At 46.0% G+C, this 24,727-nt stretch overlaps 3 protein-coding genes across 5 annotated transcripts in view; 2 read left to right on the top strand and 1 right to left on the bottom strand.

Annotated features, from left to right (window-relative positions):
• Window positions 1-366, bottom strand: part of rrp8 (ribosomal RNA processing 8) — a 14,655-nt gene extending 14,289 nt beyond the window's left edge. Inside the window, exon 1 of the mRNA XM_060826405.1 lies at window positions 267-366. The gene's annotated coding sequence lies outside the window, so the exon portion shown is untranslated. The remainder of the gene's footprint in view (window positions 1-266) is intronic.
• Window positions 367-1,310: 944 nt separating this feature from the next.
• Window positions 1,311-2,498, top strand: LOC132816980 (uncharacterized). Its single transcript, XM_060827008.1, has one exon. The coding sequence runs from the start codon at window positions 1,311-1,313 to the stop codon at window positions 2,496-2,498; it is 1,188 nt and encodes a 395-aa protein (XP_060682991.1).
• Window positions 2,499-4,531: 2,033 nt separating this feature from the next.
• Window positions 4,532-24,727, top strand: part of ilk (integrin-linked kinase) — a 75,288-nt gene continuing 55,092 nt past the window's right edge. The window contains exons 1-2 of one of the 3 annotated variants that reach the window (XM_060826407.1): window positions 4,532-4,615; window positions 21,351-21,589. In XM_060826407.1, the coding sequence (XP_060682390.1) occupies window positions 21,501-21,589 (89 nt within the window). In that variant the 5' untranslated portion in view covers window positions 4,532-4,615; window positions 21,351-21,500. Of the gene's footprint in view, window positions 4,616-18,209; window positions 18,230-19,687; window positions 19,707-21,350; window positions 21,590-24,727 lie in introns of those variants that run through there. The other 2 variants (XM_060826406.1, XM_060826408.1) reach the window with 2 other exon arrangements.

The raw sequence follows: 24,727 nt of genomic DNA, 5'->3' as shown, positions 1-24,727 counted from the left end.
CACACCCCCCCGCGTCTTCCTCCCCCCCACACACCCCCCTCGTCTTCCCTCCCCCCTCGTCTTCCCTCCCCCCCACACACCCCCCCGCGTCTTCCCTCCCCCCCACACACACCCCCGCGTCTTCCCCCCCCCACACCCTCCTCATCTTCCCCCCCCTCCCCCTCCCCCTCCCCGCTGACCCCTCTCCCCTGGATCAAGCTCCTGTCCCCATTTCTCGCCTCGGCATCCCCCCCCCCCGAAACATTTTAAAATAATCCTCAAACTACCAAATTAATGAGTGAGTCCCCCCCCCGCCTAATCTCAAATCATCAACTCCAGCCTCGGCCGCACAAACTTCACACCCAGGGCGAGGCCTCGGGCCCAAACCACGGTCTGCCGCAGACAGCGCCCCTGCCGCCCGGGAGGAGCAGCAGCAGCACTCTTCCCCTCTCCCCCACCCCCACCCCTCTGGGAAGGGAGGAGACACAACAGCGCCCTCATCAACCAGGAGGTGCAAGCGCACCAGCGCCTCTCCAACTGGGAGCAGCAGCAGCAGCGCCCCCTCCGTCAGGGAGAAGCAACAGCAGCAGCTCTGCCATTTGGAGTTCAGTTAAAGATCACACAACACCAGGTTTTGGTTGAAGCACTAACTTTCAGAGTGCTGCTCCTTCATCAGCTGAATGTGGAGTCTACAGAATTTATAGTAAAAGTTTACGGTGTGATCTAACTGAAGTTATCGTTTCTCATCTTTTAGAATCAGCCTGACCATTGTGGGAGTCTCACAAAAGGCAGTTCACACCTAAAATGCATTATCTGGGCCAAAATGACACCAATTGTTAAAACTCACTTGAGAATGTAATTTTTAAATGTTCTGCGATTTATATATGAAAGAACTGAAACCAACATGTTCATTCTAAAACATGAGAGACTTAAACAATCCAAGTTTTTTTCAATATATAATTTCAGTTACATCACACTGTAAACTTTTACTATAAATTTTACTATAATTTACTATAAATTATACTCCTGTTTCCTGATGAAGGGCTTTGACCTGCTGTGCTTTAACCAGCAACACATTTTCAGCTCTGATCTCCAGCATCTGCAGACCTCATTTTTTACTCTATAAATTATACTCCCCAACCATCTGATAAAGAAACAGCCCTCCAAAGATATTGCTTCCAAATAAACCTGTTGGACTATCGCGTGGTGTTGTGTGATTTTTAACTTTGTACACCCCAGTCCAACACCAGCATCTCCAAACCATTCCTCAGGGAGGAGCAACAGCAGCGCCCCCTCCGACATGGAGGAGCAACAGCAGCGCCCCCTCCGACATGGAGGAGCAACAGCAGCGCCCCCTCCGACATGGAGGAGCAACAGCAGCGCCCCCTCCGACATGGAGGAGCAACAGCAGCGCCCCCTCCGACATGGAGGAACAACAGCAGCGTCCCCTCCGACATGGAGGAACAACAGCAGCGCCACCTCCGACATGGAGGAACAACAGCAGCGCCACCTCCGACATGGAGGAACAACAGCAGCGTCCCCTCCGACATGGAGGAACAACAGCAGCGCCACCTCCGACATGGAGGAGCAACAGCAGCGCCCCCTCCGACATGGAGGAACAACAGCAGCGCCACCTCCGACATGGAGGAACAACAGCAGCGCCTCCTCCGACATGGAGGAGCAACAGCAGCGCCCCCTCCGACATGGAGGAGCAACAGCAGCGCCCCCTCCGACATGGAGGAACAACAGCAGCGCCCCCTCCGACATGGAGGAACAACAGCAGCGCCCCCTCCGACATGGAGGAGCATCAGCAGCTCCACCTCCGACATGGAGGAACAACAGCAGCGCCACCTCCGACATGGAGGAGCATCAGCAGCGCCCCCTCCGACATGGAGGAGCATCAGCAGCTCCACCTCCGACATGGAGGAACAACAGCAGCGCCCCCTCCGACATGGAGGAGCATCAGCAGCGCCCCCTCCGACATGGAGGAGCATCAGCAGCTCCACCTCCGACATGGAGGAACAACAGCAGCGCCACCTCCGACATGGAGGAGCATCAGCAGCGCCCCCTCAGACATGGAGGAGCATCAGCAGCGCCCCCTCCGACATGGAGGAGCAACAGCAGCGCCCCCTCCGACATGGAGGAACAACAGCAGCGCCCCCTCCGACATGGAGGAACAACAGCAGCGCCCCCTCCGACATGGAGGAGCATCAGCAGCGCCCCCTCCGACATGGAGGAACAACAGCAGCGCCCCCTCCGACATGGAGGAACAACAGCAGCGCCCCCTCCGACATGGAGGAGCATCAGCAGCGCCCCCTCCGACATGGAGGAGCATCAGCAGCGCCCCCTCCGACATGGAGGAACAACAGCAGCGCCCCCTCCGACATGGAGGAACAACAGCAGCGCCCCCTCCGACATGGAGGAGCAACAGCAGCGCCTCCTCCGACATGGAGGAACAACAGCAGCGCCCCCTCCGACATGGAGGAGCAACAGCAGCGCCCCTACAAAAGCCACTATAAATGTTGGAGGAAAGATCACAGAAGCGCTTCACAGGAGGCTCCCAAGCACTGAGGATGTCACCTAGACAGGGGAATAAACGTCTGCAACATAAATTCCCAGCTCGGCGAACAGAACCACAACGAGCACCCGAGCTACAAATCTTCTCATAAACTTTGAGCACCCTTCTGACAGGGAGTAAAGTTCTTCGCTGTCCACTCGCCTCCAATTTTAGTGCCATCTGCAGACTTACGAACCATAAACTCTGATGTGTAGATCCTGTTAACCTAAGACCATAAGACGATAAGACATAGGAGTGGAAGTAAGGCCATTCGGCCCATCGAGTCCACTCCACCATTCAATCATGCCTGATGGGCATTTCAACTCCACTTACCCGCATTCTCCCCGTAGCCCTTAATTCCTCGTGACATCAAGAATCTATCACTCTCTGCCTTGAAGACATTTAGTGTCCCGGCCTCCACTGCACTCTGCGGCAATGAATTCCACAGGCCCACCACTCTCTGGCTGAAGAAATGTCTCCGCATTTCTGTTCTGAATTTGCCCCCTCTAATTCTAAGGCTGTGTCCATGGGTCCTAGTCTCCTCGCCTAACAGAAAGAATTTCTTAGCGTCCACCCTTTCCAAGCCATGTATTATCTTGTAAGTTTCTATTAGATCTCCCCTTAATCTTCTAAACTCCAATGAATACAATCCCAGGATCCTCAGCCGTTCCTCGTATGTTAGACCTACCATTCCAGGGAACATCCGTGTGAATCTCTGCTGGACACGCTCCAGTGCCGGTATGTCCTTCCTGAGGTGTGGGGACCAAAACTGGACACAGTACTCCAAATGAGGCCTAACCAGAGCCTTATAAAGTCTCAGTAGCACAATGGTGCTTTTTATATTCCAACCCTCTTGAGAAGAATGAGACAGTGAAAAAAGAAGTGCAATTGAGTGACTTAATCAGACATAAAAATTGCACAACACCAGGTTATAGTTCTGTTCGCTGAGCTGGAAGTTTTTGTTGCAAACGTTTCGTCCCCTGGCTAGGCGACATCATCAGTGCTTTGGAGCCTCCTGCGAAGCGCTTCTTTGATGTTTCTTCCGGTATTTATAGTGGTCTGTCCTTGCCGCTTCCGGTTGTCAGTTTCAGCTGTCCGCTGTAGTGGTTGGTATATTGGGTCCAGGTCGATGTGTTTGTTGATGGAGTTTGTGGATGAATGCCATGCCTCTAGGAATTCCCTGGCTGTTCTCTGTCTGGCTTGCCCTATGATAGTGGTGTTGTCCCAGTCGAATTCATGTTGCTTGTTGTCTGACAGACCACTATAAATACCGGAAGAAACATCAAAGAAGCACTTCGCAGGAGGCTCCAAAGCACTGATGATGTCGCCTAGCCAGGGGACGAAACGTTTGCAACAAAAACTTCCAGCTCAGCGAACAGAACCACAGCAACGAGCACCCGAGCTACAAATCTTCGCACAAACCTTGACCAGGTTACAGTCCAACGGGTTTAATTGGAAGCACTGCACAACTATCTGATGAAGGAGCAGTGCTCCAAAAGCTAGTGCTGCCAATTAAACCTGTTGGATTATAACCTGATGTTGTGTGATTTTTAAGTCTGGTGTTTGATTTTTAACTTTGTACACCCCAGTCCAACACCGTCATCTCCAAATCTTAATCAGACTTGAACTTCTGTGATGTCTCAAAGTTGGTGGATTTGCAAAACATTTTGACCCTCGCTGAGGTGGTGGTGGGGTGGGGGCGCTTGTTGTCGGGGCAGGTCTCAGGAATGGGGCCATAGTGTGATGCTGGAAAAGCACAGCAGATCAGGCAGCATCAGAATGGGGCGGCGGTCAGGGGGCGGGACCATTGTGTGGGGCGGGGCTTGATGGCAGAGCAGGTCTCAGCTTGAGGCTCAGAGATGGGGCGGGACCACGGTCTGGGAGTTGAGAATGGTATGGGCGGGGCCTACGCCTGGGGCGGGGCTTTGCCCCGGTCTGGGGTTTTGGGGCGTGTCTCTAGGCGGTGGCGAAGAAGCTGCGCATGCGCATTTCTCCAAAGCGGCGGGCGGGGCCGTTCCCGCGACGCATGCGCGTAATCTTAAAGTTTTTGCCGACTTTGGGGCGAATCTGAAACAAACGGTGAGTATCCGGTTACCGGGGTAACGGTGCAGTGTGTAACCAGGGTAACGGGGTGCGGTTGTGTGTAATCGGGACAACGGGTGTTGGGTGGGTGAGGGTGAGGGTGAGGGTGGGGGTGAGGGGTGTGGGTGAGGGGGGGGAGGGGTGTGTGGGTGAGGGGGGGGAGGGGTGTGTGGGTGAGGGGGGGGAGGGGTGTGTGGGTGAGGGGGGGGAGGGGTGTGTGTGTGAGGGGGGGGAGGGGTGTGTGGGTGAGGGGGGGGAGGGGTGTGTGGGTGAGGGGGGGGAGGGGTGTGTGGGTGAGGGGGGGGGGGAGGGGTGTGGGTGAGGGGGGGGGAGGGGTGTGGGTGAGGGGGGGGGGAGGGGTGTGGGTGGGGGGGGGGAGGGGTGTGGGTGGGGGGGGGGAGGGGTGTGGGTGAGGGGGGGGGGTGTGTGGGTGAGGGGGGGGGGGGGTGGGTGTGGGTGAGGGGGGGGGGGTGGGTGAGGGTGAGGGGGGGGGGGTGGGTGAGGGTGAGGGTGTGGGTGAGGGGGGGGGGTGAATGGCCGGGATAACGGGAGAGGGGCGTCATGTCTCTGAGGTTTGGCTCGGGACCGCAGGGGGTCTGGGTCTGGGGTCTGGGGACTGGGGTCTGGGGACTGGGTCTGGGGACTGGGGTCTGGGGACTGGGGTCTGGGAACTGGGTCTGGGGTCTGGGTCTGGGTCTGGGGTCTGGGGTCTGGGGACTGGGGTCTGGGAACTGGGTCTGGGGACTGGGGACTGGGTCTGGGTCTGGGGACTGGGGTCTGGGGACTGGGGACTGGGGTCTGGGGACTGGGGACTGGGGTCTGGGGACTGGGGACTGGGTCTGGGGACTGGGGTCTGGGGACTGGGGTCTGGGGACTGGGGACTGGGTCTGGGGACTGGGGTCTGGGGACTGGGGTCTGGGGACTGGGGTCTGGGAACTGGGTCTGGGGACTGGGGACTGGGTCTGGGACTGGGGTCTGGGTCTGGGGACTGGGGACTGGGGACTGGGGTCTGGGGTCTGGGTCTGGCTGTTAGTTGGCACTCAGTCCAGCGGGGAGGAGAGAGAGTTAGGGGTAAATATGCCTTGAGGGGGCAGTGAACCTTGCTCTGGGGCTGGGGGTTGTGTGGGGCAGTGAACCTGGGGACGGGGATAGGGAGGGGGAGGCTTGTGCCTGGGATGGAGGTGTGAGAGTGCCAGGATCTGGGTGTGGATACTGTCCTTGGGAAGGTGGCAGAGCCTGTGAGTGGGGACGTTTGGGGTAATTTAAAGTGTGTTGAGTGAGTGATTGGGGGTTTGATGGTACATTGAGCCTGGGAGTTAGGGGTGGGAGGTGGTGAGTAAGTACTCAGCCTTGTGGGTGGAGGATGAGTGATTTGAGTGTGAGTGACATAGAGCCTAAGGGGGATGGGCATTAAGCCTCAGAGTAGTGGGGCTGAAGGGGTACTGAGCCTCATGGCTGTAGGGTATTTATTGGGTTGGCCTCTGTCTGTTTTCTCTGATTTTGATGCAATCTGTTGAATTTTAGAAATATTTTCATTGATTTAATTTTGCTATTAAACTATAATTGATATGAAGTCTCTACTAAAATTCAAGAAGTGCACCCTTTTTGTTCTTTCTGTGCATTTGTCGTCCATCTGTGGTTGCTGTGGAGAAGATGGTAGTGATCTGCTGTCTTGAACTGCTGCAGTCCTTAGGGTCTGGGACCACCCACAATGCTGTTTGGAAGGCAGTATTTTGAACCACTGACAGTGAAAGAATGGTGATACATTTCTAATTCAGAATGGTGTAAAGGAAGTGTTAACAATGTAGTTTGGAAAGTATAACATAACTAGAGTGAGTCAGTATGGTTTGTGAAAGGGGAAATCCTGTTTGACAAATTGATTAGTTTTTTTAGTAGTGTGATAGATTAAAAGGGAATCTGACACTTGCTGAAAAGGTGTTGTACATCCTTGCCTTCTTTGCTTTGCTCTTATGAAAGGATTCGTTCTGTCTCTTTCAAACGTTAATTTACACCCAATTTAGATCTCTTTCTCCATCATGAACAATGACCCTATGACTCTATAACTTCTTCGCACTGGGATTCTGCTTCTGTCAGAAGTAAATAAAAGAACATTTTTGAACACCTTCAGATCTTGTTGTGGTCCTGCTCGCCGAGCTGGAAGTTTTTGCTGCAAACGTTTCGTTCCCTGGCTAGGGAACATCATCAGTGCTGTTGGAGCCTCGTGTGAAGCGCTGCTTTGATGTTTCTTCCGGTATTTATATTGGTTTGTTCTTGCCGCTTCCGGGTGTCGGTTTCAGCTGCAGTGATTTGTATGTGGGGTCCAGGTCGATGTGTCTGTTGATGGATGTTCTTGCCGTTTTCGGGTGTCAGTTTCAGCTGTAGTGGTTTGTATATGGGGTCCAGGTCCATGTGTCTGTTAATGGAGTTTGGGGATGAATGCCATGCTTCTAGGAATTCTCTGGCTGTTCTCTGTCTGGCTTGTCCTATGATAGTGGTGTTTTCCCAGTCAAATTCATGTTGCTGGTTGTCTGAGTGTATGGCTACTAGAGATACACAGGAAACCAACACACACAGACCAAGTCTTAAACTATGAAAGTAACCACCCCAACACACACAAACGAAGCTGCATCAGGACACTATTCAAAAGGGCCACAACACACTGCAGTACACCAGAACTGCGAAAAGAGGAAGAGGAACATCTATACAAGGTATTCGCCAAAAACGGATACCCACGCAACTTTATCACCAGATGCCTAAGAGATAGACCGAGGAACGAGGACATGCCACAACCAAAAGGACTAACCACACTACCATACGTCAGGAGCGTCTCAGAACTGACAGCCAGACTACTGCGACCCTTAGGACTCATAACAGCACACAAGCCAACATCCACGCTCAGACAACAACTCACTAGAACAAAGGACCCAATACCCAGCATGAGCCAAACTAACGTAGTTTACAAAATACCATGCAAGGACTGCGCAAAACACTATATAGGACAAACAGGAAGACAGCTAACAATCCGCATCCATGAACATCAGCTAGCCACAAAACGACACGACCAGCTATCTCTAGTAGCCATACACTCAGACAACCAGCAACATGAATTTGACTGGGAAAACACCACTATCATAGGACAAGCCAGACAGAGAACAGCTAGAGAATTCCTAGAAGCATGGCATTCATCCCCAAACTCCATCAACAGACACATTGACCTGGACCCCATATACAAACCACTACAACTGAAACTGACACCCGGAAACGGCAAGAACATCCATCAACAGACACATCGACCTGGACCCCACGTACAAATCACTGCAGCTGAAACTAACACCCGGAAGCGGCAAGAACAAACCAATATAAATACCGGAAGAAACATCAAAGCAGCGCTTTACACGAGGCTCCAACAGCACTGATGATGTTCCCTAGCCAGGGAACAAAACGTTTGCAGCAAAAACTTCCAGCTCGGCAAGCAGAACCACAACAACGGATACCCGAGCTACAAATCTTCAATCAGATTTTAAACCTTCAGATCTGAAGAAGAGTCATGCCAGACACAAAGCATTAATTGTTTCTTTTTCCAAAGTGCTGCTGCATGACCGGGAGAGTTTCTCCAGCAATTTGTTTTTTTGTCTCCATTTTCTACTCTATTTTGCCATTATATAATATTTTGTTTGAACTTTTTGTTTGGCTCTCAGGCCTAACACGAGGCCAAGCTTCAAATTATTCTAAAATTTATATGAATAAAAATGTGCTGATGAGATGCTGCACTCTTGTGTTCACGGTATTCTAACAGAGGAAAGGTTTAATAGACAATCAATTTTCAATGTATAATTTGTTACATCACACTGTAAATTTTTGCTATACATTCTGTGTTAGGATTGAGCCCTCCACTACCACCTGATGAAGGAGCGACGCTCCGAAAGCTAGTGTGCTTCCAACTAAACCTGGGTTGGACTATAACCTGATGCTGTGTGATTTTTAACTTTGTAATTAAGCAATGTCATGTATCCCAGGTACATGAGCCTAATGCCTCAGTAATTTTCTGATTGTTTGGTTCACTGTCGTTTAGGGAAGGAAACTGCCGTAATTTCAGGTCAGGCTACTACATGTGACTCCAGAACCTCAGTAATGTGGCTGATTCCTCGCTGTTCTGGGCATTTAGGGAAGGGGTAATAAATGCTTGCTTTGCCAGTGATGCCCACATCCTGTTAATTAATAAAATGCAGTATTTTTATTTTATTATTCATTATTGGCGGAGTCTCTGCTGTATTCAACTGGCCCATGTTTGCAAAAAACCAAAACAAATCCCATCCATAATTGGACAACACTTGCTGAATAATCCAGAATGCAGTAATAGCTACATTAGTTACTAATTTAAAATAACCAAGTTCAGAACATGATTTATTATGCTTCCTCGCACCGACATGCACATTCATATGCAGGGACCCATTCTGTGCAAACAACACTTGAGCGTCTTTTTTAAATTGCCCTGGAGCTGGGAAGCCGCTTGTCGCCTGGTGCTTTTTCAATGGCAATGCCTCATCCAATTAAAGCTAATTGTAGAAAGGCAAGATTTGTCAAACGTGCTGCCCATGAAGTTGACCTTTGCTCATGGTGCAGGAGGATGTCTGCTGACGCTTTGTTTGCAAGTTGGGTGACTCTGGAGCTTTTGAACTGCATGGAGGTGGTCGTGTTCACAACTGGTGTGGTTGTTTGCATCAGTTGTCAGCTAGAGTTTTCCACTTGTTCTGATTGTTGAGGGATTTTGCACAATCATCATAGAATCACTACATAGAATGTGGAAACAGGCCAATTGGCCGAACAAGTCCAGACCAACCCTGTGAAGAGTAATCTACCCAGATCCATTCCCCTATCCTATTATCCTACATTTACCCATGACCAATGCATCTTACCTACCCATCTACTATTTATTTTAGTAGAAGTAACTACTCTTTTTATTTTAATTTAAATAATCTACTCTTTATTTTAAGTTAGAGAATTTACTCTTTATTTTAATTTTAACTATACCTCCACATCCCTGAACACTATGGGTAATTTAGCATGACCAATTCAACCACCTGCACATCTTTGGACTGTGGGAGGAAACCCATTCAGACATAGATAGAACATGCAAACTCCACACAGACTGTCACCCGAGGCTGGGAGAGAACCCGGGAACTATTTTTGACCCAGGCCATTGGGCAGTCTGGTCGTCTGTAGGTACAGGCTCTCTCCTTGTATGGCAGTTTACAGCGGAACCTTTTGGGCTCTCAAGCCTGTTCTGCCATTCGGCGAGATCTGTGGCCTAGCTCCAAATGGCTGCCTTTGTCCTGTATTCGTTCATTCTTTTGCTCAACAAAAAAAACTATCTTACATTTAAAAGTGAAAAACTTATCTCACATCAACTGTCCTTTGTGGAAGAGAGCTCCAAATCTCTACTCCCCTTTGTGTGTAGAAGGGCTTCCCAAGGAGTCTCCTGAACAATTCTCAGACTAGACCTCCTAATTCTACAAATTGCAACCAGTTGAAGTAGTTTATCTTCATGTACTCTGTCTTTTCCTGTTAATATCTTGAAGACTTCTATCAGATCGTCTGTCAGTCCTCTAGATGCTAAAGGAAATAGACCTAATTTGTATAATCTCTCCTTGTAACTTAACCCCTGAAGTCCGTTCTTGTAAACCTACATTGAATTCCCTCCAAGGCCAATATATCCTTCCTCAGGTGTACTGCTCTCAGTAAACTAAGTGGAGCCTAGCCAGGGTTTTGTATAACTGCAGGATTATATTTGCATCCTTGTGCTCTAGATATAAGGGCCAATATTCTCTTGGCTTTCTTGATTTTCTGCATTAGTTCATGGCATTTTACAGATCAGTACACTGAAATCCCAGATTTCTTCAGCCATCCACTGTATTTAATTTCATACCATCTAGAAGTATTCTGATCTATCCTTTTGGTCTAAAATGGACAACCAATTGGATATCTATGCCATTATCCAAGTCAGTAATGTGAAAATTGAGACCTAATAGAGATAATCCTTGGGGTTGCAGCCATCTTCTACCCTTTATGCAGATCCAAACCAACAATCGTATCTTGATGTGATTAGCGTGAGCGTGCTGGACCTAGTTCTCTATTCACACCTATAATTATCTCCAACACCATAATGACTTATGGCTTAATCTCAAACCCAGCACCTACGAACCCTTCCCGGCTAACGTCAAACAATGCTCACTATCTCATGGATTTGGCTAACAAGAATCGAAGATTTAGCAGAGCTCCACTAAGGAGTCCTTAGTGACCGATGATCCCTTTAAGAAAGAACCTCCAGAAATGTTTGAAAAACATTCACTTGTGTCTTTGTCTTTCCATTTGATGTCAAGGAAGCATTATAATCTGTCTTCAGAAGTTCTTCAGTCTGTTTTATTGCAAAGATTTTCTGGCTGTAAAGACAGGACATGGTTTGGAGAGACAGATGTTAAGCATCTCCATCTCTCTTTCAAACTCGAAAACAGTATACAGGGGTAGGACAGGACCCTACATGTGAAGCCATGAAAACCATGTTTCTGGAGGTCCTTTCTTAAAGGGATCACTGGCCACTAAAGACTCTGCTCCAGTGTCTTTGTTTCTTGTTAGCCAAGCCCATGAGATAGTGAGCATTGTTTGATGGGGTTCATATGTGTCGGTTTTAAGATTAAGTCATAAGACATTATGGTGTTGAAGGTAATTATTGGTGTGATTAGAGATTTGGCTCAAGGGTAGGAAACAGCAAGTGGGGATAAGGGGTTCTTTTTCAGATTGGCAACCTGTAGCCAGTGAGGTTCCGCAGAGATCAGTGCTGGGACTGCAACTGCTTACAATATTTATTAATGACTTAGAGGAAGAAAGTGAATGTACTGTAGCCACATTTGCAGACAACACTAAACTAGGTAGAAAGGCAATTTGAGAGAGTGATACAAATAATGTGAAGGTAGAAGGCAGAAGGTGTTGGTGGAGGATTGCTTTCCAGACTGGAGGCCTGTGATCAGTGGTGTGCCACAAGGTTCGGTGCTTTTCGTTATTTATATAAATGATCCGGATGTGAGCATAAGAGGCACAGTTAGTAAGTTTACTCATGACACCAAAATTGGAGGTGTAGTGGACAGCAAAGAAGGTTACCTCAGAGTACAGTGGAATCTTGATTGGATGGCCAGTGGGCTGAGAATTGGCAGATGGCGTTTAATTCAGGTAAATGTGAGATGCTACATTTTGAAAAGGCAAATCTTAGCAGGACTTATACACTTAATGGTAAGGTCTGAGGGAGTGTTGCTGCACAAAGAGACCTTGGAGTGCAGTTTCATAGCTCCTTGAAAGTGGAGTTGCAGTAGATAGGAGAGTGAAAAAGGCATTTGGTATGCTTTCCTTTATTGGTAACAGCATTAAGTATTGGAGTTGGGAGGTCATGTTGCGGCTGTGCAGGACATTGGTTAGGCCACTGTTGGAATATTGTGTGCATTTCTGGTCTCCTTCCTATCGGAAAGATGTTGTGCAACTTGAAAGGGTTCAGAAAAGATTTACAAGGATATTACCAGGGTTGGAGGGTTTGAGCTACAGGGAGAGGCTGAATAGGCTGGGGCTGTTTTCCCTGGAGCGTCCTTATACAGGTTTACAACATCATGAGGGGCATGGATAGGGTAAATAGTCAAGGTTTTTTCCACGGTGTAGAGGAGTCCAGAACTAGGGGTGAGAGGAGAAAAATGTAAAAGGGACCTAAGGGCAATGTTTTCATGCAGAAGGTGATATGTGTGTGAAATGAAGTTTCAGAGGAAATGGTGGAGGCTGGTACAATGACATGCGTTTTAAATGCTCTGGATGGGTATACAAATAGCAAGGGTTTGGAGGGATATGGGCCAAGTGCTGGCAAATGGGACTACATGAAGTGAGGATATGTGTTCACCATTGATCAGTTGGACTGAAGCGTCTGTTTCCATGGAAAAAAGTGAGGACTATAGATGCTGGAGCTCTGAATTGAGAGTGTCGTGCTGGAAAAGCACAGCAGGTCAGGCAGCATCTAAGGAGCAGGAGAATTGACCTCTCAGGCATCAGCCTTCATCAGGAATGAGGCTTGGGGGTAGGGGCTGAGAGATAAATAAGAGGGGAGTGGGGTTGGGGGGAGGTAGCTGGGAAAGTGATAGGTACTTGAAGGTGAGGGAGAAGGAAATAGATCAGAAGGGGGAGTGGTGGACAGGTCCAGAGGGCAGTGTCGAGTTGGAGACTTGGGACTGGGATAATGTGGGGAGAGGAAATGAGGAAGCTGTTGAAATCCACATTTATCCCATATGGTTGCAGGGTCCCAAGACAGAATATGAGGCACTCTTCCTCCAGGCACTGGGTGGTAATGGTTTGGCGATGCAGGAGGCCCAGGACCTGCATGCCCTTGACGGAGTGGGAGGGGGAATTGAAATGTTCAGCCACGAGTTGGTGGGTACAGGTGTCCTAGAGATGTTCTCTGAAACGATCCGCAAGAAGGCGTCCTGTCTCCCCGATACAGAGGAGACTACACCAAGTGCAACGGGTGCAGTCGCTGACACTAGTAGATGTTGTGAACACTTCAACTCCCCCCTCCCACTCTGTCAAAGACATGCAGGTCCTGGGCCTCCTCCACTGTGAAAATGTTCATTTTGGAGGGGAAAACGAAATAGCAGATTATTATTTAAATAGAGAAAAACTGTAGGAAATTGTAGTACAAAGAGACTTGAGGGAACCTGTGCTCAAAAAACAGAAAGCTAGCACATCGGTGAATCAGGTAATCAGGAAGGCTTGTGAATGTTGGCCCATATTTCAAGAGGGTTGGAGTATAAGATAGGGAAGTCTTGCTGTGACTGTACAAGGTGCTGGTGAGAGCAGATCTGGAACACTGAGCAGTTTTGGTCCCTGGATTTAAGAAAATATATTATTTCATTGGAGGCAGTTCAGAGAAAGTTCACTGGGATAATCCCTGATAGGGATGGATTGCCTTTTGAATAAAGGCTAGGCAGGTTGGGATTCATTGGAGTTTAGAAGAATAAAAAGTGATCTCATTGAAATATAGGATTCTTAAGGGGCTTGACAAGGTAAATACTGAGAGGATATTTCCCCACACGAGTGAGTCTATGATCAGAGGACATAGTCTTAGAATTGAAGAGTACCAATTTAAGACTGAGATGAGAAGGAATTTCCTCTTTCAGAGAGGGTTATGAATCTTTGGAACTCCTTGTCACAGAGGTCTGTGGGATCAGAATCCTTATGTTTATTTAAGGCTGAAATGGATAGATTTTTGAACAGTCAGGGAATCCAGGATTATGGGGAACAAGCAGGAGAGTGGGCGTGAGGAATGTCTGATCAGCCATCATCCAATTGAATGATGGAGCAGTCTTGTGCGACCGAATAGGCTGTCCTGTTCCTGTTTCTTATGGTCTTAATGTGAACTTGACCATGCATTTGAGGGGGGTGCATATCATATTTCTGGGCTCCAAGCTTCCCCTGCAACCTTCTGCAGTTAAGCCATGGTTACTGCATGCCAGTAGGAGGGGATACTAGAACTAGTCTCGGTGATATAGAAGTTGTGCACACTGCCAGGGTGCTTGCATACTTGGCTTTCTCTTCATTGTATGCTCGCCAGTGGCAGAGCATTGTGCAACTGGACTTGATGCATTATGGCACTCACTGGTAAACCTTACACCCAAGGACCTAAAATATTTTCAGAATTATCTGCCAGAAATGGGTCCCCACAGGAGCACTTGAGCTTTAGTCTTCCGACTGTCACACTGACACGAAATCAAAAGAATGTTCATCTCCATTTTTAAAACCACTTGGTTCCTTTTGCTTTCTCAGCAATGTAATGATTTAATCTGTAGTTTATTGACCCAGTTTGCCAGCTGTGCACTTTGATAATTGAGAACAAGAGTCAATAGATTGAGGGCTTTCAGATGGAAAGAAGATTTAATCCAATCAACAGAGAGTTGGAATCCAGAAGACAGGAGGGAGGCAGAACCTTCAAACCCGAACTGGGCCATTCAGGGATGATGTCAAGAAGCATTTCCTCACAATAAGGGAAGTGGCATTCTGGAATTCACTCCCCAAAAGATCACATGAAAGCTGGGAGAAAATGGGGTTCTTCGTAGTGATATTGATGGTTATCTGTCAAGCAAAGATATTGAGGATTATGGGTAAATGGAGCAAAAATGTAGCTAAGCCTTGGCCCCATAGAATGGCAGGATGAGTTGGAAGGGCTGAATAGCCTCTTCCTGTTTCCTGTGGCTGTGTTTTTGTTTCATTTTATTTTGTTTTTATAAACTTCAAGACTTTCTGTCTTCCAATGAGGAGTATATAACCACATTCAATTGCTTTAATACTTTTATTGTAGTTTGTTCAAGGCAATTATCATCCCATGTTGCAGTTGGTTTTACTAATAGATCGGCATCTTTATGCTATTATTAAGAAAAATTACTTGGCTACGTTCTTTAGCGATTACATTAGTGAACGTTGTGAGATTTTGTCTGATATTTCAAGTGCGAGGTAGTTTTCAGTAAGATTCAGAGCACTGTAGAGTTTGAGAGGCCCCATCGAGGGGAGGACAAGTTGAACCTTTAAAGTGGCCTGGCAGAGAGAATGCGATAGTGTTCAACACAAAGGAGCATTGCAGAGTTGGACTGGGTCAAGCATTCACCGGTCAGCAGGCAATAAGCACATTTCTCATTCACCACTTTATCTCAGTCCCATTTCTAAGCCAAGTCATTCTGAATCAGGAAATCTCTCGGGTGGGGTGGTGCTTTGAGTGCGTAAAATGAAATTAAAATAAATAGATTGAAATAACTGAACCAGATCTGCAGTCTATGCATTGTGAGCAATGAATCGTAGAACCATACAGGACCTTCAGCCCATCAAGTCTCTACTGCCAAAAATACACCAATTTGCACTAATCCCATTCTCTTCACTGCTAGAACATTATAGGTGCTTATTTAGGGACTTGTTTACTAACTCTGATCAAGCCTTGCTTCTCCTAGTGGAAATTACTTCTATCCTTGAGAATTTTCTCCAGCCGTTTCCCTACCACTGCTGTGAGACTCACTGATCTGTAACTCCCTGGTTTATCTCAACTACCCTTCTTGTAAAGAGAAACATTAGCTATCCCCCAGTCCTCTGGCGTCTTTCCATTTAGGGACATTTTAAACAACTGCTGGACATCCACATGGATAGCAGTGAATTGAGGGATGCATGGGTTAAGTTATTTTATTTTACATTAGGATTAATCCTTGGCACAACATCGTGGGCCAAAGGGCTTATTCAGTGGTGTACTTTTCTATGTTTCTTTTCTATGTCCCCAATGGCCAGAGAGCAATTAAAAATGAAATGAGTTACTTTTTACCACAGTGAGCTACTGTGATCTTAAATGAATGCCTGAAGTGCTAGTGATTGATTAGAGGTTTCATACTGCCCTGAGAGTCAGCTTAGATTTTGTGCTCACATCTTAGGGACAGCTTAGAGAGGGGAATTAATGCTATTCTTGCAGCACCGGGCATGAGTCAAGACAATGGTGTTGCCTGTCTGGTATCTTAAGGTTTGGGATATTTCCAATAGTACTATTAATTCATCTGTTCTTTCAAATACCTTGTGCCTTCAAAACCTTTAGTTTTGCCCTTTTATTATTTTTAATCTCTGGTCTTGTCTGTCGGTTTACTCTTCAATCATATCAAATCTAAGGGATTCAGAGGAGTGAATTGACATGATTAGAGAACTAGTTGGCAGACAGGAAACCAGGAGTGAGAATAAATGGGTCCTTTTCCATTCATTCCTGATGAAGGGCTTTTGCCCGAAACGTCGATTTTCCTGTTCCTTGGATGCTGCCTGACCTGCTGTGCTTTTCCAGCACCACTCTAATCTAGACTCTGATTTCCAACCTCTGCAGTCCTCCCTTTTGCCTTTCCCACATGGCAGACTGTGGCGAATCGGGCACCACAGGAATCAGTGCTACAACACCAGCCATTCACAATTAATATTAACGATTCAAATGAGAGAAGTAAATATGATATCTACAAGTTTGCACATAACAAAGCTGAGTGGGAGGGTGAGCTGCGAGGAGGATGCAGAGATGTTTCAGTGTAATTTGGATAGGCTGAGTGAGTGGACAAATGCATGGCAAATGCAGAATAAATGTGAAGTTATCCACTTTGGTAGCAAAAACAGATGGATGGACTATTGCATGAATGGCAAAGGGCGAAGTGCAATGAGACACGATTATCCTTATGCACCATCTGTTTAAAGTAGGGATGTAGGTTCAACAGGTGATGAAGAAGGCAAATGGTATATTGGCCTTAGTAGTAAGAGGATTTGAGTACAGGAGGAGTGATGTCTTGCTGCAATTGTGCAGGGCCTTGGTAAGACCACACCTGGAATATTGTCTGCAGTTTTGGTCTCCTTGCTTAGGGAAGGATGTTCTAATATGGACAGAGTGCAACAAAGGCATACCAGGCTGATTCCTGGGATAGTAGGACTTACATATGAAGAAAGGTAGGATTGGTTAGGATGATATTTACTGAAATTCAGAAGATTGAGATGGAGAATCTCTCCAGAAACATATAAAATTTCATCAGAAGCATACAAGGTGTATGCAGGAAAGATGTTCCCAAGGATCAGCACCAAAGTCACATTGTAAGGACACAGGGTAGTTCATTTGGGACTGACATGAAATGTATTCACCCAGAGAGTGGTGAGTCTGTGGAAGTCTCTGCCACAAAAAGCAGTTGAGCTAAAATATTGAATGTTTTCAAAAAACATAGACAGGAGTCAGCCCTTCAAGCCTGCACCCCCTTTCAGTGTGAACATGGCTGGTCATCCAATTCACTAACTTATTCCCACTTTCTCTCCATACCCTTTGATCCTTTTCGCCCTCAGGCAGAGTCCACATTGTATTGTCAAAGATAAATCCTGTTTGACCTTCCTGATGAAGGGCTTTTGCCCGAAACGTCGATTTCGCTGCTTGTTGGATGCTGCCTGAACTGCTGTGCTCTTCCAGCACCACTGATCCAGAATCTGGTTTCCAGCATCTGCAGGCATTGTTTTTACCTCCAATCTATTTTAGTACCTCAAAGAAGGAACATTAGTAAATCGAAGCTCATGGACATACTGTACTTAAGCTTTCTGACAGCACTTGATGAGGCACCATATCAAAGGTTATTGTGGAAATAAAAGCTGGTAGTATAAGGGAGCAACTAATTCACATGAATAGGAAGTCAGCTGACAAACAGGAAACAGAATGTAGCCATAGATGGATCTTTGCAAGACATAATGAGTGGTTTGTCACAGGAATCAGTACTGGGACCTCAACTGCTCACAATTTATATAAGTAATTTGGTTGAAAAGTTGAAGCTATGTGAAATTTGCTGGATACAGAAGTAGATTGGAAAATACAATATGAAGAGGACACTAGACTTCAAAATATATGTAAATAGGCAAAGATCTGGCACATGAAATGTGATGTGAAATGACCTGTTTTAGATGGAAGAATAAAAAGAAATATTTCATCTAAATTGTGGGAGGTTGCAGACCTCTGCGATACTGAGAGAGCTGAATGTCTGAGTGCATGAATCATCCAAGGTTAGTATGCAGGTACAGCAAGTAATTGGGAAAAGTAGTAGAATGCTGTTATTTTTGGTGAGGGGTATTAATCCATAGAGATTGCAGGCACTAGTCAATGCAATACTGATTGTAAAACATTTGCTTATTCTGTGACCTATTAATGTTGGCGTCACACTCCTTCAATTCGTGTTCAATGCTATTTATTTAGTATTAATGATATTTACCTATAAACGTTTTAGTGCAGCCTCCTGTCAGTTAGAAACCCATGCAAGCTTCCAGACCCCCTCCTCTTTCCCACCCCCCCCAGCTGCCATTGCATCAAACCCCATGAGGAAATATTTGAACAGGCGACCACAACTTCAATTGTAAATTGTGACGTTCCGGGAGGCAATTCCAGAGCTTGCTGGCTGGGAACTGAAGGTGCAGCTTCTAGGTGGTGGAGTATTGGGACTCTGAGATGGTCAAGTATTGGAGATATGCAGCAATCTGAGGAATGTGGGACTGCAGGAGATTACAAAGATAGGCAGGGGGTGAGACCAAAGAGGGATTTGAAAACATGTTCGAGAATGATAAGGTCAGAATGTTGTATGAGTTGGGAATTAGCGGAGGAGAGCAAGCATGTGGTGTAGAGCTTGGGTTTGAAAGCCTACCAACTGGAGCTTGAGGATAGGAAGAAAGACAGTCATCTTCTGCCAAGCAGTTCTTCCTTTGAGCCCTGCTTGGACCCGAACTGTGTGTATATGGGCTGTAACAGGTGACCAGCTTTAACTCTTGCACCTATCAGGCAGTATCAGCTGCTGCTTGGCTTCAGCTGTCTGAGGGTGCAGAAATAAAACGTTTATTACAGTCTCCCATTTCAAATCAAATGGTAGTTTCTATGGCTGACCTGATGGGATTAATTCACAGGCTGGGCAAACCATTCTTTGCCCCCCTCGGGACCTTGCTCCTTGTGTGCACTGGATCCCGAGCAGTGTCTGATTACCATACATGGTCTGGAATTGTAATTTTGATTTAATGGCCCTTTTCTCCCTCGCGCTCTATCTGGGCTGATAGTGATTCCCTGCTGGGTTTTAGTCCTGTATTAGAGCTCTGGCAAGTCAGGCGTATGAGGAGCTGAGCAAATCAGAAAAGTGACAGCCCAGCCCAACTTGCTTTTTTTCTCACTAAGCAGATTACTTTTCAGATACAGGAGCTCAGAATGACCTCTCGCTGATGAACTTTGGTGAATTTGACACTGATGGAGAATCACACACAGGTCTCCCCAGCACAGAGTTGAAGCTCCCAATACCTAGCTCTGTAACTCGTCATAAAGGACACCTTCACTCTTAACAATGGCCTCATCAGAACATCAACTTCCATGTGTCTTGTCATTTTGATCTAATTTATAAATCTAAAGCCTCTGTTTTTTTTTGTTTTACAAACTGGGTACAGCTGCAGAAAACCTCTGCCACAGCAGAAACTGTCCAACAGTCTAATGTCCTGGACTGATTTTGAGGTACTTAAAACCTGTATTTTATTCATTTACCTTTATTTCAAGCTGCACACACAGTTTTGGGGATTTGGAATTTCAGCATCAATGAATCATTGACATTAACAGCTTCTTTTAACGAGTTTTGAGAAGATTTGTAGCTCAGGTTGAAGTTTTGGATGTAGCTTTGCTCGCTGAGCTAGAAGGTTCATTTCCAGACATTTTGTCACCATACCAGATAACATCTTCAGTGGCCTCAGGTGAAGCACGGCTAATAATTTTGCTTTCTATTTATATATTTGGGTTTCTTTGGTTTGGTGATGTCATTTCCTGTGGTGAAGTCACTTTCCGTTTTTTTCTCAGGGGATGGTAGATGGGGTCTAACTCGATGTGTTTGTTGTTAGAGATCCGGTTGAAATGCCATGCTTCTAGGAATTCTCGTGCATGTCTTTGTTTGGCTTGTCCTTGGATAGATGTGTTGTCGCAGTCAAAGTGGTTTCCTTCCTCATCAATGTGTAAGGATACTAGTGGGAGAGGGTCATGTCTTTTTGTGGCAGAAAACTAGCCACCAGGATACATGGACACCAACAAGCCATAAAAAGAAATGGGTTAGATCCCATCTACCAACCCCTGAGAAAAGGAACAGGAAGTGACTTCACCACAGGAGTACAGCTCTGCTTTTATATTCAAGTTCTCTCAAAATAGATGCCGTCATTGTATTTGCCTTCCTAACGACTGACTCAATCTGCAAGTTTGCCTTGAGAGAATTCTGGACTAGAACTCCCAAGACTGTTTGCACTTCAGACTTCTGAATTTTTGCCCCATTTAGAAAATAGTCCATGCTTCTAGTCTTTCTACCAAAGTGCAGGACCTCACAGTTTCCCACCTTATACTCCATCTGCCACTTTGCCCACTCTCCTAACATGTCCAAATCCTTCTGCAGATGTTCTTCCATGATCGAAGAATGAATATAACCCTGCTTTTCCTTAAATAGTGCTGTGGGACTGTTAATATTCACCTACAAGGAGCTAATACATGCTCCAGTTAATGATTCACCGAGAGTACTACACCTCCAGCAGTGCAGCCCTTCCTCATTACTACACTCCGTGATCTGCTGGGTTGCGAGCTGACTGCAGCCACTTGAAGAGAAGTGAATTCCTCGTACTCTGACTTGCAGGCAAGAAGGCTATGGCAGCAGATCTCCAAGCTTCTTTGTTCAAACTTCGATTGATCTCCTGTGTACTTTGGCATGACGAGGTGGCTTCCTCCAGTGGTGGTCTCTTTTCTCTATTATTTGCACTGCTCTGTTAAGTTAAGATGAGCATATGTTAGGTGTGAGCTGTTGTTCTTGGTGGTGGAGTGGGCGTGAGGTCAGTAACTTAGCCCAGACTCAGATGGAACTGCAAAGTTGTAGACAGTGTGGTTCAGCCTCAGATACAGGAGTGGTGATGTTGGTGCTTGGGTCCAGACTTTTGGATGTGGGAGATTAAATACACTTGGTCTTTTCTTCTCAGAATTTATGAATACAGTTCAGTTTTGAAGGGGAACAAAACCATTTATTGGTTCAATGAGTAATCTTCCTGTGAGTGATAGGAGCACACAGGAGACTCCGGTCTCTGTTATGGGGAGCACTGGTTGTTGTCGTTGAACCCACCTTGTTTTTCTTTTCAGGTTGCATTGTTGGTCAGATTGGATTTTAACTGTCTAGAGCACAGATCTGGTGGATTCTCTCTGCTCGTTTGGATCCACGTATTCCGATCATCTCCTACACCTAGTGTCTAACGGGGGCAAAGTTGGAGCAGTGAGGACCAGACGAACAGGATGGATGACATTTTTACCCAGTGCCGGGAAGGCAACGCAGTTGCAGTTCGGCTCTGGCTGGACAACACTGAAAATGACTTGAACCAGGGGTGAGTGCCAGGTTTTGACCGATCTGTCAGACTGTCTGAATAGTTTCACTTAAAGCAGTCTTAAAGTTGGTACTGGAGTTATGACATGATCATGTAATAGGAACACGATCTTGTATACTGAACATGAAGTCTGTAACCATAACATCTACCAGCTGACAACATTATTGTGCACCCATTGTCCATTCAACCCCCAAAACACATTTGGTGCCTCCTGCCCATTGTTTCATACCGGCATGTTGCTGCCTTCCACACTGTGTGTACTTCCAGAGCTGTCATCAAACTCAAAAGACTCTCATTGCCTTTGTGTCACCGGTCCAAAAGCAGCCGAGTCTTAAACAGCTACAAATGTACGCAACAATTTCATTTTGCCTCCTTCCTCCAGCCTATCCCCGTCCTTGTTCGAAACACTTCTGGTATTTTCAGTAGATAGCAGTCTGATCTCCTTTTTAGGTTATTACCACAAAAAATAAAAATAAAATATCTCTTTCAGAAGGAATTATTTTGTTTTAAGATTTCCCCTTAAGAAGTGTTATGTCCTTCAGTGAAATGATAAGCTTGGGTATAACGTTGCGTGTTTGAAGCAATTAGAGTAAATGCAGTTAAAGGCAGTAGGGACTTGATTAGCATTGGGTTGGGTGGGAAAGGAGGTATCTGTTGATATAGTTAGATGAACAGGAGAGGAAAGAAATTTGTGCGCAACATAATCTTGAGCTTTCAGGGGTGTGTAGGTTAGGTGCATTAGTCAGGGACTAAATATAGAGTAGGGGAATGGGTCTGGATAGGCTACTCTTTGGAGGGTCGCTATGGACTTGTTGGGCCAAAGGGTCTGTTTCCATACTGTCGGGATTCTGTGGTTTTATGAAATCTCCAGTTTAGATTTTCACTTGATGTAATTATTATTTTTAATCGTTCATTCTCAGTACAATCAGAATCGAGCCTGTTATGGATAGTGTGCTGTTAAATGCTTGACGTGCATGTTTTGCCTCCTCATATAAAATTTGTGGGGAACTTAATGGAAATGGAATAGCAATAGGTGGTATGTGACAGCAAATCACATGACACAAGTGACATAAGAAGTGCCTTAGGTATCCTGCTATAATCAGTAGTCACTGATCAGAGGTGTGTTTTGGAGACTTATGCTCAAACCCATTTCAAGATGAGTGATTGGGCTCAGATACCCCATTTCCATTCATTTGACATTGTCACAGCCCTTGGATGAGCTTTCTCATCTTACTAAAATCTCAGGAAGGGAAGGGAACAGAACTGAAAGAAATTGGATAATTTCTCATTGATATCCTATTCAAGTTATCTTGCTGAAATCCTAAAATAAAACCAACGTACTGCGATTTTGGAAACATGAAGCAAACACACAAATTCTGGAGAAACTCAGCAACTCTGGCAGCATCTGTGGAAAGAGAAATAACAAGTCCCAACTTGAGGCATATCAGAATCTTGAAAGATGCTGAGTTTTGAGATGAAACTGAGTTTTGCCGGCATTTTCTGTTTTCACTACTGAAATGTTTATCTGGATTTGATCGAGTAAAAAATGAGGTCTGCATGGATAATGTTTCTTCACTTCTGGCCTTTGCTCTGTTGCAAACTACAACAATATCCAGCCCATGCAGCTTACCAACCCCTTTAGTATATACTCTCCGACAGTGTGGCTCTCCGACAGTGTGGCACTCCCCCAGCCCTGACCCACTATGCAGCATTTCATAATGCTCCGAAAATGTTAACCTTGAGAATGGAAACGAGGCTTTAGGTTGGGTGTAGAAGCTATAGACCCGATGAATCACTATTGAGTCATGGTTGACACCTACAAAATCAGAATCCATGCCTGCAAGGAAAAGAAAAATGATGTATAAAAAAAGTGTGATCAGCATCTTTAGCAGTGTGGTTTGGCATTCGTAACAAAAGCTTTTAAAGAAAAATCAAGTGTCAGCTTTATTTTCAGACTGCATTGCTCATTAACTCTCCTGGAATTGTCTACATGGCAGACTGTAGTTTAAAAACGTGCCCCAAAGGAAGAAGGTAGCAGTGTTATTCTGATTTATGAAACTCCCACTTCCGCATATTTCAACCATTCTGTCATTCTGTTTAATATTGAGCTTGGAATACTGCCTGAAACTGCGACAGTTTTGCATACATTCCAGTTGATGGCTTCCTGTGATGTTGTACAGATGGGTCTCTGTGAGTTTGTGACTGTTAGCTGTGTGTTAGATTGCAAGGGAACAGGATGAAAATGGCAATGTTGTTCACTGTCTGAGCAAAATATGCTTCTCCAACCCTAATGCTGCCCCTGTGCTGGGAATAAGTGATGAGGAGAATATGTTCAAAAGAGTGGACAGAGCTTTACTCTGTATCTAACCCCATGCTGTCCGTGGAGTGCTTGACAGGGACAATAGAACACTGTGGTGCTGCAGTGATAGTGTTCCTACCTCTAAACCAGGAGGCCTGAGTTCAAGTCCCATTTACTGTAGAGGTGTGTAATGACATGCCTGAACAGGTTGATTAAAAAAATTCAGGAGGAAGCTTTACTCTATCAAGCACTGTGCTGTCCCTGTTCAAGGGAAGTGTGTTGGGGTCCATGTAGAGGGAGCTTTTTTATGAGTTGAAAAGAATAGAGGGAACTGACTCAACGTTGAAAAGAGTAGAGGTGACTTTACTCAGTATTCAATCATGTGCTATCCCTGTTCTGGGAGTGTTTGATAGGGATGGTTAAGCGTGAGCTTTGCTCTGTATTTGACCTTGTGCTGCCTTTGCTCTCGAAGTGTTTTGATGGGAGACAGGCTGCCTTATGAAGAGTAAGTGCAGCTGTTGTCCAACTCCCTCCCTCTGTGTTACGGCTGCCATACAGTGTGTTTTAACTCTTATACCAAGCAAAGGAACCGAGTCGACTCTTAGTGGTAATAAATGAGAATATTTATTTATTTATTTAACACAATTAATATTATAATAACAAAATACACAACAAACTAACAATTTACACTGTAAATCTAATCAGCTATCTTGTGCTTTAGTTTAACTCTGAGTGATCATATACCACCATATAAAATCTTGGCCTTGTTCCACGTGGCGATGATCATCTGGTCTTCTGCTCCCAGTGATCTCAGGGTGGTCTTCTCTTCACAGTGGTTC

This window comes from Hemiscyllium ocellatum, chromosome 6 (genome assembly GCF_020745735.1).
Source record: "Hemiscyllium ocellatum isolate sHemOce1 chromosome 6, sHemOce1.pat.X.cur, whole genome shotgun sequence".
Taxonomy (NCBI): Eukaryota; Metazoa; Chordata; class Chondrichthyes; order Orectolobiformes; family Hemiscylliidae; genus Hemiscyllium; species Hemiscyllium ocellatum.
This window is presented reverse-complemented; position numbering and strand designations above follow the sequence as displayed.